We start from the raw sequence: 19,713 nt of genomic DNA, 5'->3' as shown, positions 1-19,713 counted from the left end.
ACAATATATTAGTGTGATACTAAAGAGAGAAAAATATAGATTCAGCACAGTTGGTATCTTTGGGGAATAAGGTATTTAAATGGATACATTTGTTAAGTTTAAAAAGCTGAACTATTTGGTAATGTGCCCTCAAAAGCAATTTATCCTTCTGAAGACCAGGATAGTTATTTATTATTTTAATATTACCTTATATTACAAGAAAAAATGTAAAGCTTCCATCCCTCCAGAATATTAATAAATTCAGAGCAAGACCCCAGTATTTTACCTGCCTGTTAAAAGGACCTACTTACATGGCTGGAGCTATAACAACAAATATCTGCATGAATCTTACATCTAGAGAATGGGGCATAAGCACCATCCACAGCAAATCATATTAAAGGGATATGGCTTGGTTAGTAATAGGATATGCATCTGGTACCAAACATGTTTCATACTTACAATGTTCTAAAATACCTTAAGGCACGGAGGTGGGAAATCGATTCTCTATACAGTACAAAATGATTTCAAAGAGCCCCAAAGAACCAGTATGCAATTCTGTCAGCTCCCTATGGTATTTTAAGACACAATACCCAATATATTTTTTAAAACCCTAGCTCTCGGGGGGGGACAAACTATTAGGTGGAAATCCTAATTTTATTTAAACAAAATAAAGAGTGCCCTGTACGGCTGTGGAGATAAGCTCAAGAAGCCTCGAGTGTACCCAAAAATCAGAAGCCAATAAAAGGGGGCCCAAAGTTTTGGCCTTCATTTAAATACATATTTTTAAAAGTGAATTTCAATATACTGTGGAGCCTGGCTCATGATTTTTGAACACTTGGGGCTGGCCCAACTGAGTTACTGTTGCTTCTGAAAAGCTGTACATTAGGGTAACCCTCAGCACACAATATACTGTCAATAAAGATATTTAAACAAAGTTAACTTATCAAAGTAAGGAAATCACTTGTCTTCTTTTTCACTGAACCATGGTGAAAAACTTCACTGTTTTATTCAGCATCATAGTTACATAACAGTTGTCTGTTTCTAGTACTAGAAAGAATTTATTAAAATAATCCTGAAAGACATTTTTTCTCCCTCCAATGATTTTCAAAACTATGCCTTTTAATGCCAATTTCACACAAATCAAAGTGACTTGATCTGTAGTAGTCAGTTATAGTAATTGTCAAGGCACAAGCTCAGCTCTGCACATCAGCTGTTGCTTGTTTTAAAAAGAGATATGCCAATTATGTTCTCAGTTAAAGATGCACAATCCCTTTATTTTATATTGCAACAGAAGTTAACATTAAACACGAAGAAGACTAAGAAACATAAAGGATTTATTTCTGATACGATTTGTAGATTTAACTTAAAAACCTACTGTATACTTGATGTATTTGATGCAAGTAACCTTAGCATTTACTTTTTAACAGTATATTTCACAGGTGGGAATATACAATGTGAAGTAGGCCTTAAATTTCAATAATTTTCAATTTCACCTATTGTTCTGTTAGATGGAAAACATAAGGTACAGTAGCCATCCCTTTAGATTATGTTGCAACACTGATCATGTGCCTTGATAAAGGAACAACAGTTCATTAAATGAGAATGATGACATAACATGTAGGGAAGACTTTGGATTGTCTGTTTAAAATGTCAACATAATAGGCAGTTAATAATAAAACTTCATTTTAAGTGCACTTCCACATGCTTTTTGTTTATAAGTATAGCAACAACCTCCTATCTTTTTTCAAATCACACTTCACTCTTTTCTAAAGCTGTTTGGCTGAAAATGCACTTTCCCCAGTAAACTTTTTTTAAACAATATACTACAATTTCTACCCTTTCATATACTAAGAAATATGTTTTGCTAATTAAAACACAATATATTACAAGACATATGAAGACAACATATAGTGAAATGAGTTTTAATTTTTGTGCTGTGACTAAAAGTAAAGTTCTCAAGGCTGCAGTTTAACATTCCGAGTTCTCCCTTCCATCTTTATTGATTCTTAAGATTTTGCACAGAAACTCTTTGGGGGCTAGAACAGCAGTAATTGCATCACACTGTTTTCCAAGACTTCAAGTTTCAAAAGCAAACTCTTCAAAAAGTACAGTTCCTGATTTGATTAGATACAGGGACAAAAATATAGCACATACTTGAAGGTTACATGGTCTACAAATGATGGCAATATTTTCCTTGGGAGAGTACAGTTTGTTTTCTTGTAAATACTCAAAAAGGCTCAACTTCAAGCAGTAATAAACACAAGCAAAAGTGATTTAACCCTTAAAATAAATATTCAGGAAAACCTCTCTGTACATACAAGTGAAAGAATATGTAACACTTTCACGCTAAAAGAAAAAATAAAGGATTTGTTCATATAAGCAGCTGAAATCTGCTGTTCCAGCCCAATGTCCCCAGTAAAGAAGGGAGGCACAAACACAGGTGACTACTGTAGCTCACTATCTTATGGCCTTTTTTGGACAGGGACATTATCACCACCAATTTATCATCCCTTTTGTTATATTTATTTATTACAGCATGCCAAATCCTTTGGCATATGTGATGGCCTTCAATAATCTCTCTTTAAGTTTTTCCTTGCTTGAGTATTCCGGAAGCAAAAGGACATTAAAGCATGTGTGAGATGTAGGCAACCTGAGGGAAAACAGAAAAAGAAAATTAAATTACGGAAATTCATATCAAATGCACAAAGGTACTGCTATGTATTAGAAATACCATGACGTTTTGTTAATGTAGGAAATAGTCATTCAAAACACTACCTGGTTTAACCTAAAAAATCTGAATGTTGGTATTTTAAAAACTCTGAAAAAATGACCTTAAAAAAGTAAAAATAAAAAAGTTATCAGTCATTATTTTACCTTTCTGTATCTGGGCCATTTTTGGCTATAATCATCTTTAATTTTCCAAGTCCTCCCACAGGTGCTCTGTCTGTGCCTGTCGTAAATTGCAAGAACAGTCTTTTCTGCTCATCTGTAAATGAATGGACTATTTCCCAGAATTCCCTAGTAAAAGAGAAAAAATAACAGCTTAAGAAAGCTGAGAGAACAAAAGAAAAGTGTCACTATAAAAAAAAAAAAAGTGTCCTGGGCACAAACAAGACATCCAACTGCTTGTAAATGCAAATTTACAAATCATAGCATCATACCAACTGCAGCAGTTAATTATTGATATACCATCAATGACAGCGCCATTTCTGATCTTATCTTTAACATGAGTACACAAACTGAATACAGAGTATTTGGACAAAATTTCATGAAACATTTGCCAAACATTGTGTAATTCAGAAGTTACAATTGAAGCATTTATAAATCCCTGCAGGTAAGGAAATTGTTTTTTTTCAGAAACCTAGACAAGTTATTCTGAAATCAGTGACTTCTGAAGGTGTCTGATTTGTTTTCTGTACCATTATAATTTCTAAGGTTCCTGGTTCACCCATAATCCAATAAAATGTTCCATGTGTGAATCTTGTATTCCCTTTCCCCTACTCCCTCATAGCTTATTATCAAACACATCAATATTAATTTGTCAAATAGGAACTGTGCATCAAGGTCAAAAAGTAGTTTAAAAATCCCCCTTTTTCATGGCTCCGCAGATCACTTACAATGTGTGCACATGCAATACAATATTTTATTCAGTTTTGGAAATCTCAATACTAGAATACTGTAGATGGGTTTAGGGAAGGGAGTTCAGAAGAGAAACAGGTCCAGAGAGACTTGGGATGAAATACTGCAAAAATTAAGAGTTATCCTATCTTGTCTGGGGCAGGGGAATATGAAAATCCCCTGTGGCATTTTGTTCTGACCTCAAAAAGGTGCTTGTTAAAAGCCTGCATTCTGCAAGTGAGAAAGTAGGCCAGGGATGCAGTTGGACATAGCTCCCTAACTATAGTCCCCTGAGATGAGGCTAGAGTCAGAGCCCTTCCCCTCCACTAAAATGAGAAAACATGTGAAAAAAGGAGGAAATAAAGATCTATGTTAACCTTCAGTTTCTTCTATAATTTTTGATCTGCTTCAAGGAAGCAAGCTTGTCATAGCCTGTCAAACTACTTTGCCTATTTTATCTCCTCTCATCAAAGCATAATTAGGAGTTACTGAGGCAATAAAACTACTTCACTATCACTATTTTTCAGCATGTATGTTAAATGCACTGAACACATTACAGCTACTGCTTTTTGATAACAAACGTATGAAAATACTTTTTTCTCTGAATATAACTTAAAAAATGTTAAAAGCCTACCTAATAATAAGAGAGTCTCTTGTATAGCCTCCATCATATTCCGTAGTTTCTTCTAGTGCTTGAAAGTCTAGATTCTGTAAATATAAGACATTTTATAACTACTCCTAATTGTTTCTTTGGGATTCAAAAATAATATTAATTCTTTTGCTGCACATTTTGGCTTTCTTACCCTACTTCCACAAATAAGTAATTCAATTTCTTCTGGTCTAAATAAATATTTCAGTGGAGACTCATTAGTCACCATATGGAATCCTCTCCGAAAGGCCTTGAACTGCTTTTCTACTGATTTGTTGAGAATGTAGTCAGCATACAGATTGACAAACTCCTGTAAGAAAATAATCCCAAAAAACCCCTTAATAGTGAATTCCAAATGTCACCTCTCAGAAACAACAAAGATCCCAAAAGTCATGTTGTGTATATAAAAGAATATCCTGACAAACTCTCAAGGCTAATCAACTGTTGTTTCCAAGAACTGTTTAAAGGCATCTCAAATATTTATGATTTGTATAACAAGTTGAAGCACCAAAAACACAAAACAAATTCATGCTATTTGCTTTATAAATACTTAAACATATCTGTTGTAATAAATGTATAATCTTTTTAACCAGTAATGTCATAAGACAAAAGGGCTTTCTTTTGCTTCCTTACCAAGCCCAAGTTCTAGAATTTTACATGTGCTTTCCTCTTTTGCTGTAACTGAAGTTAGTGTTTTAGTTACATGCCTAGAAAATCCGATACAGACTGATTATCATCATGATGAGATGAAAAATACTATGAAACAATTAGAGTGCCATATGAATTACCTTCCTGTTTTCATTTGTAATAGGGATTTTATCTCCATTTTCCTTTAAATCGTGCATCATTGGATTGCCAAAGAGATCCGTATGAGATATTTGAAAAGTTATCATCATATCATCTTCCACACTGCCTTCATACTCTAACAAGTCTCTTAAACTCTGATAAAGAACCTAATTGGGAAAAAAGTGTGTAAGCTTGTAAAACAGGTTCCAATAAATTTTACCAAAACCATCATCGTATACCTGATACCAACTGTCCAAATCATGTCTGGATTCGTCAGGTGTAGGGGCAGATCCAAGGAGGTGCGGGGGAATGTGTAATCACACTGCCCTTGGGTTTTAAACTTTGGTCCACCCAAAGTTTAAAACCAACTGCTTGGCGGGAGGCGGAGGTAACAGCACCAGCAGCAGCAGCAGCAGCAGCAGCAGCAGCATTTCTATTCACACAGCAGTGAGGGAGTCATTTGCCTTCATGGCTTATTATGATCTACCCGATTCCTTCTAAACTTTTCATTCTACAGGTGTTAACAACCCTCTCTCCTTTTCTAATGGTCTTGATGTTCCATTACTTATGCTATCCTTTCTTCTGCAATTCTGCTGCCTGTTAGCTGTTCCTCTTACTGTAGCCCCTATTTCACAGCCCTGCTGACTGTTTTTAACTCTAGCTAAAAACATTAACTCTGATGTGGAAACATTAACTCAAGTGAATATCAACTCGTGTTGAAATAACTTTCAGTGAAGCACTGCATGCGCTGTCAAGATGTTCAAGGAGGCTAGATTTTATGAGTCTGGAAGAGGTATGCATTTCATTCTAATGACAACAGGACTGAAGAAACAACATCTTTTTTTACCTAGTTGTGTTTTTTATACAATTTCTATAACGTTATATTTGTTTTTGCTTTGATCTTGAACTGAATAATATAGTCCTGGACCCCTATCATATCAGTAAAGCTTCTCTAGTATATTTTTACCTGGGAAAAATGTATTGTGTTATATGTGATGATGCCCCACAGAATCTGTACCCCACTTTCTGAAATCAGAGACCTGCCCCTGGCCAGGTGTATGTTCTAGGTGAGGTCAAAGCTCCCAAGGGTGCATAGATGGAACAATCAGTGAAAGAAGCAAGAAAATTACTGTGTGCTTAACAGGAAGAGGAGGAAAAATGCTAAACTGTTACTAAATACCTACAAAATAAGCGTAAGTTTGGGTCAGAAACTGTGCAGTAGCATTAGGGGGAAAAAAAGAATTTAAAGTTGTTTGATGAGATTCATAAGGCCTTGCAACTCTCCCTGCACCCAAGCCAGGAATCTGAGTCCTACATCCCTGTACAACATTTGGGGAGTACTGTAGGCATATCTCCTGGTATTAGCACAAAAATACGTAGGGAACAGTAGTTCAATGGCTGATATTCTGAACTGACATGTGAGCCTTTCGAGGCATGCAAACTGAAGGTAAAAGGAAAACTGAGCATGACTGCCCTTTAATGAAGTAACATCCTGTGCCCACTTGCTTAAACTGTGATATGTTTTAGTTGCAAGTTTTATCCTCTTACCAGGTGTCTCCCTCCTGTGCTCCTGCATTAGCATTAAAATACACCATCTGATAAAACAGGTACAGTTGACTATGAAAGCTCATGCCTCTATGAACCAGTTAGTCTCTAAGGTACCACCCTGCCCTATCTTTTGTCTTTAACATGTATATAAACAAAACGTATGCATGCATGCAAATCTGGATTTCTTGCCCTCTCAACTGTGGTGTTCAACACTGTTAAGTGGCTCGACTACTATGAATTATATACTACTAGGCTGGGAATGTCTAAATTTAACATGTACATGAACTTAGTATACTTAAATGATTTTAAAAGAGAGGTTGCAAAATAGATATAGCTGAGGACAGACATGGAGATAACAACTGAAGTTAATTTTAAAATCCCACCCCTTGCCTCTTCCAACCTCTTGAAAACTTAATTAATTTGTTCTTAAAAATACATTCAACTGAGAGGACTAAATTGCTCTCAAAATAGTCCTTCCAGTTGAAAGTAGCCAAAAAATACTTAATGCACTTTTGGAAGAAGTAATCTAAATAGCTTCTGCTCCCAAGACTATACAAAGTAAAATGGGAAAAAAAATCCCACAGCTGAGTACAACATTCTTTAACAGCAGTAAGGTACAGCAGATTGGATTGAACAGTTAAAAAGCTACTGCTGAACTTTGGGCAACTGAAGACAAGGCAAAAATGCCTTAAAAGTGTGTTTGAGTGTAGACAAAGCACTTATTGTGGTGTTCTGGTTACATATATATGAACAGAGAGAGTGCCATCAGGACAAATAAAAAATTTTTTTTTAACTGAAATTAAAAAAAAAAAATGACAATACTGACTACTACTTTAAGAAATCATGAATCATCTTGATTTGACACTTTTTTGCTTTTAAAAGAAAAATTAACAGCTGTCACCACAGCTTTGCACTTCTAAAAAAGTTATCAAAAAGTATGTTTATAAAAAAAGAAAAGATAAATAACTTTATTTTACCAGGTCCCTTGAAATCCAGCCCTGTTAACTAGACGATGCTGCTTCTCCAAATCAGATGCACTAGTACTGAACCAGTTTAACTACAGAATTTCTGTATTTTCCTGATAGGACATTTCACTTTCACCTATTCTAACAGCATGTTCATGTTCATAAGAAGTTTAATTAAGCGAATATATTTCCCACAAACTGCAGTAAAAAACTCAAAGAATAAAATGAACTTACAGGATGAGAGTCTGCCAGGTCACGGAAAGTTCCTTTTTTGCCCATTAGCTTCCTGTAGACAACCATGGGGAAGTGTACATCCAGTATACAGTTATTGTAGATAGCCAAACCCAGTACTATGCCAATCAGTGTAAACTGACCCTCAGTTTCAAAAGATGATGGGTTAAACCAGAACAGTTTTGTAGACTCATCATATGTGAACATACCTATAAGAAATTATTTTAAACAGTTACTGTTAGATTTTGAGAAAAGAACAAATACATGTTTTGCATTTCATTATACTATCGTGTTGTGGACTCATTTGCACTAAACGCACGCTTACAATTCCATTTGGCACTGCATTTCATGTTCTGGAAAAAGAGATGCTTGCTACCTTAGAGTAACTGGAGTTCTTCAAAATGCTCTTGTATATTGTAAATTAAGAACATCAGGCTGAATAAGGATCAGTTTGGTAAGAGGTTCTATTTCTCTATGAGCTTACAATTCAGAGAAGCTAATTATTGGGCTTTCCTGGACTGTTAGGATATCCAAGTCTAAAAAAAGATAGCAGAAGTTGTGGAATAATATTATATACATATATATTTCAATCTGTCTGCCTGGCAGTGGGGAGATCAGATACAGGGAGGTTTGCTACATCTCCTTGGTGATCCAGGATTGCCTCATTAATGGGTAGGCCAATCTTGCAGGTCCTATTTAATACATTACATCTACCAGTGTAATTGTTCCACCCCACCTTCTCTGAGGAAACCCTGGTATTTGCTACTCTCTTCATTAGCTCCTGGTAACCTTGCAGGTCATCTGAGAGCTGTGGTATTTGATTAAATTGAGACGGCACCTATGTGGAGGAATTCCCTGTTTCTTTAATTTCTGTAACAGACTGAGTGGTCATGGGGAGAAATGGAAGTGGCCAGAAGCGTAGGTTCTGGATGAGAAATTTCCCTCTGATTGTGGAGAGAGCTGCTGTTCATCCTGAGGCCAGTGAGGCACAACTGCACTGGATCATCAGTACCTGTGATGACCACGTAGCATCTATATTTCAGCAAATGCCTCGGATGCAATGGCACTAGAAGTGCTGGTGTCTGAGATAGATCATAACTGGTGCTCTGAACAAGAGGTCACTGCTGGTGCAGAGGATGGGATCTGCAGCAGAAAAGACAGCCCATGCCAGATAATCATGCTAGGACTGGTCACAGCACTCCTTGAATGAGCCTGGTGCTGGAGTGACAGCACCAAAGAGGTCTGTGATGCTGAGGTGTCAGGTTCATGCTGTCTTAATGCACAGAGGTGAAAGGTACCATTGCTGATTGTATTGCTTCTGCACTTCCAGGCTCTAGCATCTTTAATGCTTGGCGATTGTGCTGGCCCCTTGTCAGATGGGGGTACCAAGGAGTCCTTTGTTATGGGAGGCCTTGAGCAGGACAGCTTCCTTCATTTCTTATGCTCCAATCCACTGGCGCTGGGCATGACTATCTTTAAAGCCTCTCCTTGGCCCTTTGGGATGAGCATGGAGGCTTGAAGTCTTTGGGGCAGAAAACGGTACCAGGATTAGAGCTCTCAGGTAGGCCAAAGAGCCCTTGTCTCCCTTGTGGGCTAGGAAGTCTCAGAAGTCTTGTCTCTCTTGTGAAGGCCCTTTCCAAGATAAGGATTACTACAGCACAATACTGAGGACTTCCCCTCTCTACCTCTGACTGGAGACCTGCCTCAAATCTCAACTGGAGCCGGTCAACGGTGTTGATGCTGAAGGTAAAAAAACCCCAAAAACACTCTGCACACTTAGTGCTTGGCCATGTATAGTACTGAGCTGAGACCCTTATCTCCAGGCCTGACATGAAGCTGAGCAATTTGTTGCAAAGAAATAACCAAAGTTTATTCTGTGTTGCTTCCATTTCTTGGCTGGAAGAATCGACAGATCAAGCAACTGTTTGGACAGGAATCCCCTTAGGTAGACAAGGCGCTGCCTGGGTCTCGGAAGCTGGGATTTGTCAGTTGCATGCAGCCAGGCAGCATGTGGCTCTGGGCAAGGCAGCTGATCACCAAAATGCTCCCATCTCAACTGAAGCAATGTAATAAAGGAAAAAAACACTTGTTTCTTGTAAGCTTCCCTGAGCCTTTGATGGGTATACGAGGGCAAGATAGGGTCAAATCACCCTGAGCACCCACTTGGCAGGCAGGAACAACATCTGCCAGTTGTGTGTTCATAATCGCACACTAAGTCGGTGTTTCTGCTTTGCCCGGGGCATCCAGCCACACTCCTGCTTCGGACCCTTAGAAAGGGGCATAAGAAAGGGTGAGGCTAGAGTGCCCTCTATGGATACAGCTAAGGCAAAAAATCTCCAGTCAAATCTCAGAGGATATAAGCTGCACTCACAAATGAGCATGCGAAGAGAAGTAGTTAGCTGTGTTAGTCTGAAGTTGGGCAGGGCCTATAAGGTATAGTACCTTATAGACTAACTTGTTCAGAGAGGTATGTCTGAATGAGTTAGTCTATAAGGTGTCATACTACCCTATCTTTTGCCTATGTGAGAACATGTATGTGGGCAGGTGCTTGAAGGAGAACTACTATTCAACTGACTAGATCTGACTTTGGCAACATCACTAAACTTACCATTATTTTAAAACCTGTATCTTGTCACATTCTAGATAAAAGCTAAGTTATTTATGTGAAAATATTTTGAAAAAAAAGTCTAAGAAAAAAATCCTTATATAAAATTTGCAGATACTGGGAAGCAGCAGAAAAAAGCCTCATAGAATTATAGAGGAAATACAAAAAGAAATGTTATGAGCATGTACTTTAGAAAGGAATGAGTTACTAAATTGCATACCAATATCTGGATTGAAGATTTCTTCCACAACAAGTTGAAAAAATTCTTTGGAAACACCTCCTTCATCTACCCCTTGCTCTCCTTCAAATTCCACATACAACTGCTTCTTCAAGTCTGCAGGATTTTCCATAGCAATCATCTCTAGCTATTGGTTGAATAACAAACATTTCATTAAACTTTTTTTTAAACCAGGAAAAAAAGAGAATCATGTATACACAGAAAAACACAGGGAAATGAAGGAGCTGAAATAAAGCCAATATTGTCCACAGTAGTAAATACAAAAAGTAATGTAAACCCAGAATTTGATTCTAAACCTGTTCTCCTGGCCATGAATTTGTAACCTGAAGTGGCAGATGCATGCAGTGAGGACTATCATATCTTAACCACATCGGTGCCCTGGCTCTTATTTTTAGGATTTTTATTAGAAATTTCAGTTTTGCCATAAGCAAAAACAATACATTATATAAAGAAAAGAAAAAATCCAAACAACTATTAATGGAATAATTATGCACTGGCTCATTAGACTTAACTGAATCCCACTTAACTTGTTCTTCACACAAAATTTATGCATACGGGCTAGTCAAGCAAAGTAAGTATGCTGTTAACAGTTTTTCACATTTACATAGGGTTTCAGTGTAAGGACATCTATTACTCACTAAACAAAAATCTGAAAAATCCACATAAGACCATAAAAAGAACTGAGAAAGAACCAAGTTAAGCGTTCTTTTTCATCATACTAACGAACAATCCTTCAGATCTTTCATATCTATTCAGTTTCTTTAACATAACTAATGCACTGCTTTCATATGAATGCAAATTCAGTTATTCCATAATAGACTTTCTATATGAGATGCCCTTAAACAGTGATTCTCTGATAGGACTGCCATGTTTTTTCATCTACCTAGGATTATTTTTAGTTCAAGAAGACACCTTAGGATTCTGTCTACATTTCTGAACTGGAACTATCCCACTGTAGTAGTATGAATATAACAGTTCAATTTACAGAGGTACATTAACCCAGTTGGGTCATATATTTAAGACACTTTGACACAGGTACACTATGTTTACAAGTGAAACTGTCCTTAGTATTATGGTGTGCAGAGACCTCGTGCAGAGCATTTCTGTGGATCTATCTATTGTCATACACATGAAGTGTACTACTATTGCTTGCCTATAACCCCAGATACTCCAAATTACACCAATTAGCTTGCTGAATTAGGCAGAGTAAAAAAAAAATCCTGAATTCTGTGCTTGCTATTATTTGCGTTGCTGCACTCCCCAGTAGCCCCTGCCTTATTAGTCATGTATTGTTCACTGATCCTCCTTGTCCTAAAAGTTTACAGTGCAAATGTAAAGGGAAGATGCAACACAGATATGAAGAGTTTGGGAAGGAGGACAAGGTAAGAGTGTGAATCCTCAAAGTGCTGATAAGAACTGGGACCACTGTTCAACCAATTGCCTAGCCACTAGCAAGCCTTTTGCAGGGATCAGAGAAGAGGTGAGTTGAAAGATTAGGAGGAAGACAGTGTAGTGACACTGAGGATTTCCTTTGAAGCATAAGCAGCAGCTTGTAGTAAAGCCTGAAGGCATTTTGTAAAAACTTGACCAACTGGAAGTAAAGGCTGGTGCCTGAGATGTATAAGGGAAAGGACTGATGGCTGCATATTGCATAAAGAGAACAAGTTTTCATGAACCCAGCTTGTGGTCTAAACATATCTCATTTATTTAGTCTATAACTGTGCATATCTACCCTGCCTTCTGACTTCATACCAACACAGCTAACTACTCCATATTGCATAAAGCCATTTAAAGATGAGGCTAAGTCATGAAGACAAGGGCTCAGAGTAATAAAACTGATGAACACAGATTTTTCATACAATTTACAGTGTGTACCTTTAGTTGTGGTTGAGCTGAAAAGGGCTATCTATCCAGTTGGTGTCTGACATTACTAACAAATTAATTTGTATGTGGATTTGTTAAAGGAGTCAAATATTCTTGAAAGTGTGCTATATGTCAATATTTTTGCAGCAAAACCACAACTGTACTGTACTCATCTGTCATCTTAAACTTAAACCTTACATTTTTCAGAAAAAATGTATCTACATGCTACTTAGCACAATGTGGTCTGACCTACCTTCCCAATATTAAGGAGAGGATAATTCTCTGCTCTGAAAATGTCACATATGTATTTTCAATACATTATATTGTTATACACCCAGGAGGAATTAAAATTGTCCTGTCCACATCCTTTATTTACAGCTGACATCAATATTACCCACCAATTTGTTGCCCATTTGCTTTCTTATTGACAGTTAGTCAGGACTTACTGGTGGCTTTGGAGAAAAACTAATAGCTAGCAGTAATATCATCTTCCAGGCTTCATGAAGTTACTGAAGTTATGAAAAAACAATGTAGTGAGTCATTTTTTTGAAGAAAATGTATCCCTTCACAAGGTGCCAGAATCCCTTATATATCATACTAACAGACTTTGAACTGAATGATGGCATCTGCCTATACGAAGGCAATTTTACAAGCTATACTAGAATAACCTGCTTAGCAGCCTGATCACTAAACTGAACTGAACAAGACTGGATTGATTGCAGGGACTTTTTATTTTCTCTTTAAATCACTGTGCAAAGCTGGCTGAACAGTAACAATGAAGCAGACAGGAGGGCAAGTCATGAACTTTCTGTGCTGCTTAGTTGTAACCCGTACTTGAGATACCTTCCAATACTATGATTCTGTGCTGAAAGAGGTCTATGTGAAAGCCAGCTGCAGGAATACCAAAAAGGTGGCATTTCTTGGTCATTGCCCCGGGGTTTAAATCTGTCATGGAGAAATATTAAGTTTAAGCAACATATCTAGGATGCTCATTTCAAGCCTGTAGACTTATTTCCTATCCCTCTTGTCTTTTAAACAAGGTGCATAGCAGGAAAAATGGCTTTCAACAGAAAGCCCACATAACAGATTGCCACATTTACTGAGGCAATGAATCAGATTGAGATTACAGCATGGGAAATCTAGACTTCCATTCAAGAAGGAAAAACACAAGTCTTTACTTGACTTCCTTCCATATGTTGTCAGAAAGTATATCTACCAATGCATTTGTTAAGTGAATACCCATGATGGAAATAAAACTTATTGTTATGATGAGGCTGGCCAAATTACTAGTTTGTGGTGTTATTACAATCCCCAAAAGTCTCAATAAAGCATGCAGGGGTTTAGGTTGTAACCGTGTTGGTCTAAGGATATAGGCATGTTTCTTTTTAGTTATGTAGCTGAAGCAGTGAGATAAGAAACTCAAAAACTGACAAGTTCAGAGGGTGAAAGCTCAAACACGGTATATAAGGAATATTTTATTTTGTAGGTCAAGAGGGACAGAAAGAGCAAACTGTGCAACAGCATTAGAAAACTTTTGTTTTTAAGAATTGCTTTACTCAGAGCACAGCATTATGCAAGTTTAACAACCTCCTGAATTGGCATTATTCATTCCAGTATATTAATATTGCAATGTTCAACTTCCTCCCACCACCACACAATGCAGCACAAACAGGCTCTTGCAACAGGTACAAGGGCTCCTTACAACAAAGGCTGTGGGAACACATCCAGCTTCTACACCAGGGTAAAGGTAGGTGCAGTAGCAGTGGATGCATAGTTCAAAAGGAAAAGGTGTTTGAGTGCAAATGATCTGACACGTAAGTCACAGCAAGGTCTTCTCTAAACTCCACAACGTGGCCAGGTTCACTCTGGGATGTGCTCACTGATGCTCCCCGAGACAGACTACGCGTCAAGACGTCAGAACCATACAACCCGTACCAATGTAAAACTAATGTTCAGACTGACGCACATGTCCCCAGGTTCTTAACACTACAGTACTCAAGGCACTCAAAGCACTATGGGGAAATATGTCTGTCCTTGCCAAGTCATTGCGTGGAAGTGCTCTTTGCTCACCAATACATCTAGCTATGATTTACAAGGGGAAAAGGTTTTTCCATCTGACAGCTCTCCAAATTCAACTGGTAATTTTTCAGCTAGCCTGATTTTTAAGCTTGTATGTGGCTGCCAGAAAAAGGCAGTGTAAATGGTGCTAATTCAGTCCAGAAAATGCAAGCTAATGGAGTATATTAATCATGTAGCTGCAATGACTCTGTAGGGTTAAGAATTAAAAGGTAGTAAAACAAATAGAGAAGAGCCTGAAGAAACAAAGGCTCAGAGTAATACTGCTAAAAATACTGCAACGCTAGGAAACAGTTTCTCTTGTTCTTGTCAAAATTTCAACCCTCTCCCATAAATCATTTCCTTTAGCGGCTCCCCCTATATTTGTATATTCATTCCTTCCCTCTTCAGCTTGAATTTACAGAACTAACACCTCCTACAACAGCACATTTGAATGGGCAGTTTTAGCCCATCCTCTCATATAGTCCTACAAAACAGAAAAAAAAATACACTTTTCCTAGCTTTTTCCCCAGAATTTCTTTATCTGAAAGCCACCTGGGGTCAATATAGTGTCTCCATTACGTTAACTTATAGAATATAAAGAGAGATAGGTATAAACTAGACAAGCAATGGATCTAATAATAAAACTTACTAAACTGTAGGACTGATACCCATATAAAGGTTTAGGCTCAAAACAACCTGTTTCTCAGGTGGTGAATAGATCAGCAGAGCTTCCTGGGCAAAACTACAGGTCACTTGGTCAATGTCCAAATCAGGCTTCTTTCCAGATCAGTCATAAAATTCAGTAATAACCAAGAGGCAGGCAAGCTCTTTTTAAGTTAATATGTAGTCACAAAATTGAACTGAAAACTTGTTTAGGGCCCTCAATTTAGTTTCTTCTCTAATATTAATGTTATAATGACTGGAAATGGTAGCCAACCTATACCACATAAATACTAGTTATTAACATGCATTGCTGGCAGCCTCCTGAATTGCTATTTTTCATTCTAGCATGTCAATATTGTAATATGCAAACCCTTAATTCTGGAAACAGAAAGTGCAGGTTTCTGTTTATTTGTTTCTAGTGGCTTATTGCTAAATTGAGATGTAGATAAAAGGAGTAATTTCATAATATAAGGATGTCGATCTAGTAAGTATGAATGCACTCAACAGGAAATGTTCTCTCTCGTTCAAAATAACTGAAAAAATTGTTCTCATCTGAAAAAGAAAATCACTTTTGGAATACAAGCAAGCAGAGCCGAGAGGATAACTGAAAAGTTTGTGTAATGGCAAAGAACTAAAATGGATGTGAAATGAGAGCTGCCATACCAAATGTCGCTAGGAAAACTTATTACAGGACAGATCATATCAACAGAAAAAAAACTGTTTAGCAGTTTTAGGATCTATCGTGATATTGCCAAGAGTACTGCTCATGCATAATAATAGTTCTGTCAAAGGCACATCTTTCTTTTTTGCTTCACTCTCCTTTAGTTAGCAAAAGTATGTTCTGTTTCTGACTCTATTACATTAAACCATATTTAAAGTTTTATACTGCTGCATGACTTACCCTGACAAGTGCATCATCTATGATGTGATCACGTCTCACTTTGAGTCGCAAATATGGGTTGAGCTGCTGTCCTTGAACTAAACTGTAGAGCACAGTTATGCGTCGTTCACTGTACATGCGAATTCTGTTGTCATAATACAATCCAAGGTTCTTGGTGACAGCATTCAATATGAAGGGACATGTCATAAAAGAGAATTTGTTTTCCGTTTCTACTTTGAAGAAAGTGTAGTCCTTGTCCATTTCTAGAACATCATTCAGTGGTTCATTAATAAATTCTTCAAAAGAGATAAGTGGTTTTCGGCAATCTATAGTTTTTACACCAAGTTCAGTTTCCAGTGGGTCCACTCGAGGCCCTTTTTTATTTCTTCTTTCCTCACCTAGAAGCTCTTGAAGGGTTAATTCACTGGATTCTGGGATGGGTTCTTCATCTTCTTCCTCATTGTGATCTGTATCCACATCCCCTCCCACTACATTTGCATAGTAAACCATTTTCAAGCACTTTGAAGCAGCAACAATGGCATCATCATCGTTCACTAGATTACGACTATTAAATTCATTGCTTATGACTTTATAGGTAATAAGCTGCTGAAATGTTTCCATCATTCTCCGAATCTGGTCTGCACTGTATTTAGACCACAATCTAACCAGTTTTGCTTGAGCTGCAAGGGGTAGCTTGCTCATTGCTTTGCAAAACAATGGCAGAGCCATTTCCAGGTATTCAGGGCTATGAAGATTACTGTTCTCCATAACAATAATAAACAAATTCAGATAGTTAGGATCCCGAGAGTACACATTATGGTAAGTCAAGTCACATTCTACATTAGGTGACAAGTACACGAGTGCATTTAAAAAGGCAGTTTCTATTTTTTCATTAGAAAGTAATCTATTGTAGACTCTTCGAACTGCTTCAATATCTACAGATACTTCATCAGGGCCGAGTTTTTGTAGGTTGTTATCTCCCTGTGTGCTGTCACCTAGTCTTGATGAAGATGAAGATGCACCTGAATCTTCCTCCATAGCAGCAGCCGAACAGGCAGCTTTTTCCTTTTCATCTTCATCCTTATCTTCATCTTTTCCTTGAAGAGACTTGAGCTCTTCCTTGGTATGCTGCTTGGCTTTTCGGAAACTTTGCACCAATGCCTCAGCACTAGAAAATACTCTCCCAATGACACGAATTAAAGGGGAAAAATCCTCTTTTTCTCTACATAGTTCAAGAATTTCATATACCTTTTCTTCTGTTAGATAAGTCACATCTATAAAAAAGTTAAAAAGAGATCACATTTCAAAATGTGCTTGAATTAAGACATGCATATAATCTAACAAGTTACAGTGATGAAAAACAATTGTTAAAGCCACCTCACATCTAATCACTGTTACTCTGTGACAATGTACAACGAGTTTAAGATGTATGTTCATTAACAGGTAGAAATACAACCTCATCTGTTTATACTGTCACTCTCCAGTAAGTTTCATTTCTTACTTCTATGGTGCTCAATGGCCTTAGAAAGTCAACTAAATTAGCTTTTCAACAGTTACACAAGAAATGAATTACATTTGTGAGTATCCAAAGCGGGTACATCCTAGAAATAAAATCAGTACAGTATTAAAATAGTCATTATATAATAAAAGCCTTACAAAAAGGAGATCAACCTAGCAATATGCATAGTAAAACTGTCTCCTTTTAGCATTACAAGACAGAACACCAGTGTTTTTAGTTAGTTATTGCCCAAAAAGAGCAACATTTCTTTTAAAGCAGCTTGCATTAATGAGAAGCCTGCACGTTTAATTTTTAAAATAAAAAGATTTCCTATAAAAGATATAGTCACTTGTTTATTTTGTATTATAGGAAATGAAGAGACAGGCAATTAGTCATTTACATTTTAGTATTCTCTGTAGCAGTTTTCAAAATATCATGCATAGCTAACAGATATCTGGAGTCACTGTGGAAATGAGTATAGTTCTCAGAAGCTGATGCTGTCACAATTGCTGACCATAAATTAGACACGGTTGTTTCTGAATGCACTGAACCTACATTAGTTTAACAAGCTAAAGAAGACCATCTAACACATGCTGTTTTTTAAAAAGGTAACTAAAGTATCTCAAACAATGCAGATATGAAAAATCCCATGTTGACACAAAATTTCCTTGTTTTATCATCTTTTTACTGTTGCAAAGACTTGGGGCCAAATACAAACTGACCTTGAAGGTGTCTAAAGTAGACTTACGTGAAATACGGGTGCCCAAGACACAAAGTAATCCTTACCAACCCCGTATCAGCAGCTGCAAAAAGGTCTAGATTAAGTGCTGCTATTTGGCCTGAGGTAGTTCTCAAACAGGTGGATTTGGGCTACTGCACTTGTTCAGAAGCAATCCAGATCAGTGGCCATGACCACATGAATCCCACCTAAACTGTGACAATCCAAACTAGAGCTCGGTGGTCCCCAATGCCTGCAGAAGTCCCTAGTTCCTTAGGCAATCACAGAGCACACAACTTATATTTGACACTGGAAGTATTCATACAATTCATTACACAACATGGTCAGGTAGTGATGACAGTAGTGAAGTTTTACCCAAAAAGTTCAGTGGTCAAAGCCTTAGAAGATCTTGGTTTTAAGACTTACCACTACGCACTTTCAAAAGTGAACGGATTCTATATCTTATACTGACATCAATCCTGCTTTCAGTTAGGTAAATGACTGCTGTCCTCTTTTGGGTGCTCCGGATCCTAAGAGATGACAGAGATGGCTCCCTTCTACAAGTCTCAAGATACTGGGGGAAACTTCCTATACTCTCTGAGTCAGCTGCTTGAGGTTTGATGAGCAACAGATCTCAGACATACACCTGTGTTGGGAGTTTCTACTTTCTGCAGGCACCTCTCTCTCTTGGATTGCTCTTTGGAGGTATCAATGTCTCCCCATTCACTGTACAGAAGCAAGGGTTTTTTTTTAAATGGTGATATCTTTTTTGGGGGGGATCAATTGTGTAGTTGGGAGAGATGGTAAGGAAGCTTTTGAGCACTGTGCCATTCTTCAGGTCAGATCTTTATGCCCGAAACCTTGTCTGAAATACCATCCAACTATACAGCTGGTCCAATAAAATAAAAAGTATCACCAAAAAACCTTACTTCTTTCATATTTCCTAGCCCTATCAGTTTAGATTACCTACCCAAAGGAAGATGCTCACTTTGGGCACTGCAAAACTAAGTGGAAGCATCCATTAGGTTACCCTGATCTGGCCATTATGCATTAAGTATCAATGTTAGTCACACTGGACAGGTCAACATGTGCATTAAGGCACTTTGTCTAATGTGCATTAAATTTTGTACCTCAAATGTGAAGTACTAAAGAAACATGCATTAGGCTGCCTTAGTGTGCAGTAATGAATGTGCAGAGTTTTTAAAGTGAGGCTGCTGCACATGAAGCATCTCTTACTGCACATTAGTCCAATCATGTGTTTTTTTACGTGATGCTTTAATGCACTGTAAAATAGGCTACTGCGCATTAAAGTGCACATAGACGTGCCCACTGTGTGTTAGGTTAGGTAAAGACATTACACGTTACCAGTATAAGTGACTGGAAACGAGTCTATACCCATAAACAGAACAGAAGT

The 19,713-nt window shown here is 37.5% G+C and overlaps 1 protein-coding gene across 3 annotated transcripts in view; it reads right to left on the bottom strand.

The window, feature by feature from the left end:
• Positions 1-948: 948 nt before the first annotated feature.
• Positions 949-19,713, bottom strand: part of UBE3A (ubiquitin protein ligase E3A) — a 70,088-nt gene continuing 51,323 nt past the window's right edge. For all 3 annotated transcript variants that reach the window (XM_006017066.3, XM_006017067.3, XM_025195586.1), the window contains 8 exons: positions 16,105-17,357; positions 10,602-10,746; positions 7,780-7,985; positions 5,035-5,199; positions 4,401-4,556; positions 4,232-4,305; positions 2,854-2,997; positions 949-2,629 (listed from right to left, as the gene is read on the bottom strand). In XM_006017066.3, the coding sequence (XP_006017128.1) occupies positions 2,509-2,629; positions 2,854-2,997; positions 4,232-4,305; positions 4,401-4,556; positions 5,035-5,199; positions 7,780-7,985; positions 10,602-10,746; positions 16,105-17,357 (2,264 nt within the window). In that variant the 3' untranslated portion in view covers positions 949-2,508. The remainder of the gene's footprint in view (positions 2,630-2,853; positions 2,998-4,231; positions 4,306-4,400; positions 4,557-5,034; positions 5,200-7,779; positions 7,986-10,601; positions 10,747-16,104; positions 17,358-19,713) is intronic.

This window comes from Alligator sinensis, unplaced genomic scaffold (assembly GCF_000455745.1).
Source record: "Alligator sinensis unplaced genomic scaffold, ASM45574v1 scaffold144_2, whole genome shotgun sequence".
Taxonomy (NCBI): domain Eukaryota; kingdom Metazoa; phylum Chordata; order Crocodylia; family Alligatoridae; genus Alligator; species Alligator sinensis.
The sequence above is the reverse complement of the archived record's forward strand: the minus strand, read 5'-3'. Positions and strand labels throughout refer to the sequence as shown.